At 42.9% G+C, this 1,642-nt stretch overlaps 1 protein-coding gene across 1 annotated transcript; it reads left to right on the forward strand.

The window, feature by feature from the left end:
- Positions 1 to 475: 475 nt before the first annotated feature.
- On the forward strand, positions 476 to 1,423 carry LOC101549302 (olfactory receptor 7A17-like). Its single transcript, XM_004614837.2, has one exon. It carries the CDS (start codon positions 476 to 478, stop codon positions 1,421 to 1,423), a length of 948 nt encoding a protein of 315 aa, XP_004614894.2.
- Positions 1,424 to 1,642: the final 219 nt, after the last annotated feature.

Here is a 1,642-nt window from a genome sequence, read left to right on the forward strand (position 1 = left end):
TGTAGTCGAAGGCCATGTGGGGGAAGGGAGTTGCGGGCTGAATGAGGGCTAGAGACTGAGCACAGCGGCCACTCAACACCTTTATTGCAAACCACAACAGCTAATTAGAGAGAGAAAACAGAAGGGAATGCCTTGCCACAGTGGCAGGGTGGGGTGGGGGGGAGATGGGATTGGGGAGGGTGGGAGGGACACTGGGTTTACGGGTGGTGGAGAATGGGCACTGGTGAAGGGATGGGTTCCAAACTTTGTATGAGGGAAGTATAAGCACAAAAGTGTATAAATCTGTAACTGTACCCTCACGGTGATTCTCTAATTAAAAATAAATAAATTAAAAAAAAAAGAAACAAGAGATGTCATCATAACCAAAAATATTAATACTAATTTGAAATTTCAAAATTTGAGAGCTACAATTTAAACCAGTTATCAATTGCCTACTTGTATGCTATTTTTCAATTTCTGTAGTCTCCTTAACAACATGGAACAAAGGAACTTCACAAGAATTACAGAATTTGTCCTTCTAGGATTTTCTGAGGAACCAGACGTGCAACCATTCTTATTTGGACTCTTCTTGTCCACGTACCTGATCACTGTGCTGGGGAACCTGCTAATCATCCTGGCAGTCATCTCAGACCCCAACCTACACATGCCCATGTACTTCTTCCTGTCCAACCTATCCTTTGTGGACATCTGTTCCATCTCCACCACCATCCCCAAGATGCTGCAGAATATCCAGACACACAGTAAATTTATCTCCTATGAAGCCTGCCTGACACAGATGTCATTTTTCTTGCTCTTCGCAGGACTGGAGAACTTCCTGTTGACTGTGATGGCCTATGACCGCTTTGTGGCCATTTGTCACCCCCTGCACTACACCGTCATCATGAACCCCCGACTCTGTGGGCTGCTGGTTCCGGTGTGCTGGGTCTCAAGTTCATTACATTCCTTGCTCGAAACCTCAATGGTGTTGCAGTTATCCTTCTGTTCTGACATTGAAATACCCCAGTTTTTCTGTGATCTCAAAGAGGTTGTCCAAGTTGCCTGCTCTGACACCTTTGCTAATGACTTGGTGATGTATTTAGTATCTGTGTTCCTGGCTGGGGGTCCTTTGGCTGGAATCTTTTACTCTTACACTAAAATACTCTCTTCCATTCATAGAATCTCATCTGCTCAGGGAAAGTATAAAGCACTTTCCACTTGTGCATCTCACCTCTCTGTGGTCTCCTTATTTTATTGTTCAGCCATCGGTGTGTACCTGAGCTCTGCTGGTGCCCACAGCTCACACTCCAGTGCAATAGCCTCGGTGATGTACACAGTGGTCACCCCCATGCTGAACCCCTTCATCTACAGTCTCAGGAACAAAGACCTCAAGAGGGCTCTGAAAATTCTGTTTGGGTCTGAAACCAAAAGAGGCTTGGAGTCATAGGACTGAAGAATTTCCTTCATTTAACAGAATGAAAATCAGTGCCAGAAACTGGGAAATTTTCCAGAGTTGGGTATTATCCCTTGCTTTTAAAATTCATTTATTGAATTAAAATATTGGATTTCAATTTCTGTGTACTATTAATATAATTTAAAAGATCTTTTAAAATCTTGCTCTGATTGGAGAGGAGTTTCCTTATAATTTGATATTTTCTTTAACTGA

The sequence above is a fragment of the Sorex araneus genome, chromosome 2 (assembly GCF_027595985.1).
Source record: "Sorex araneus isolate mSorAra2 chromosome 2, mSorAra2.pri, whole genome shotgun sequence".
Lineage (NCBI taxonomy): Eukaryota > Metazoa > Chordata > Mammalia > Eulipotyphla > Soricidae > Sorex > Sorex araneus.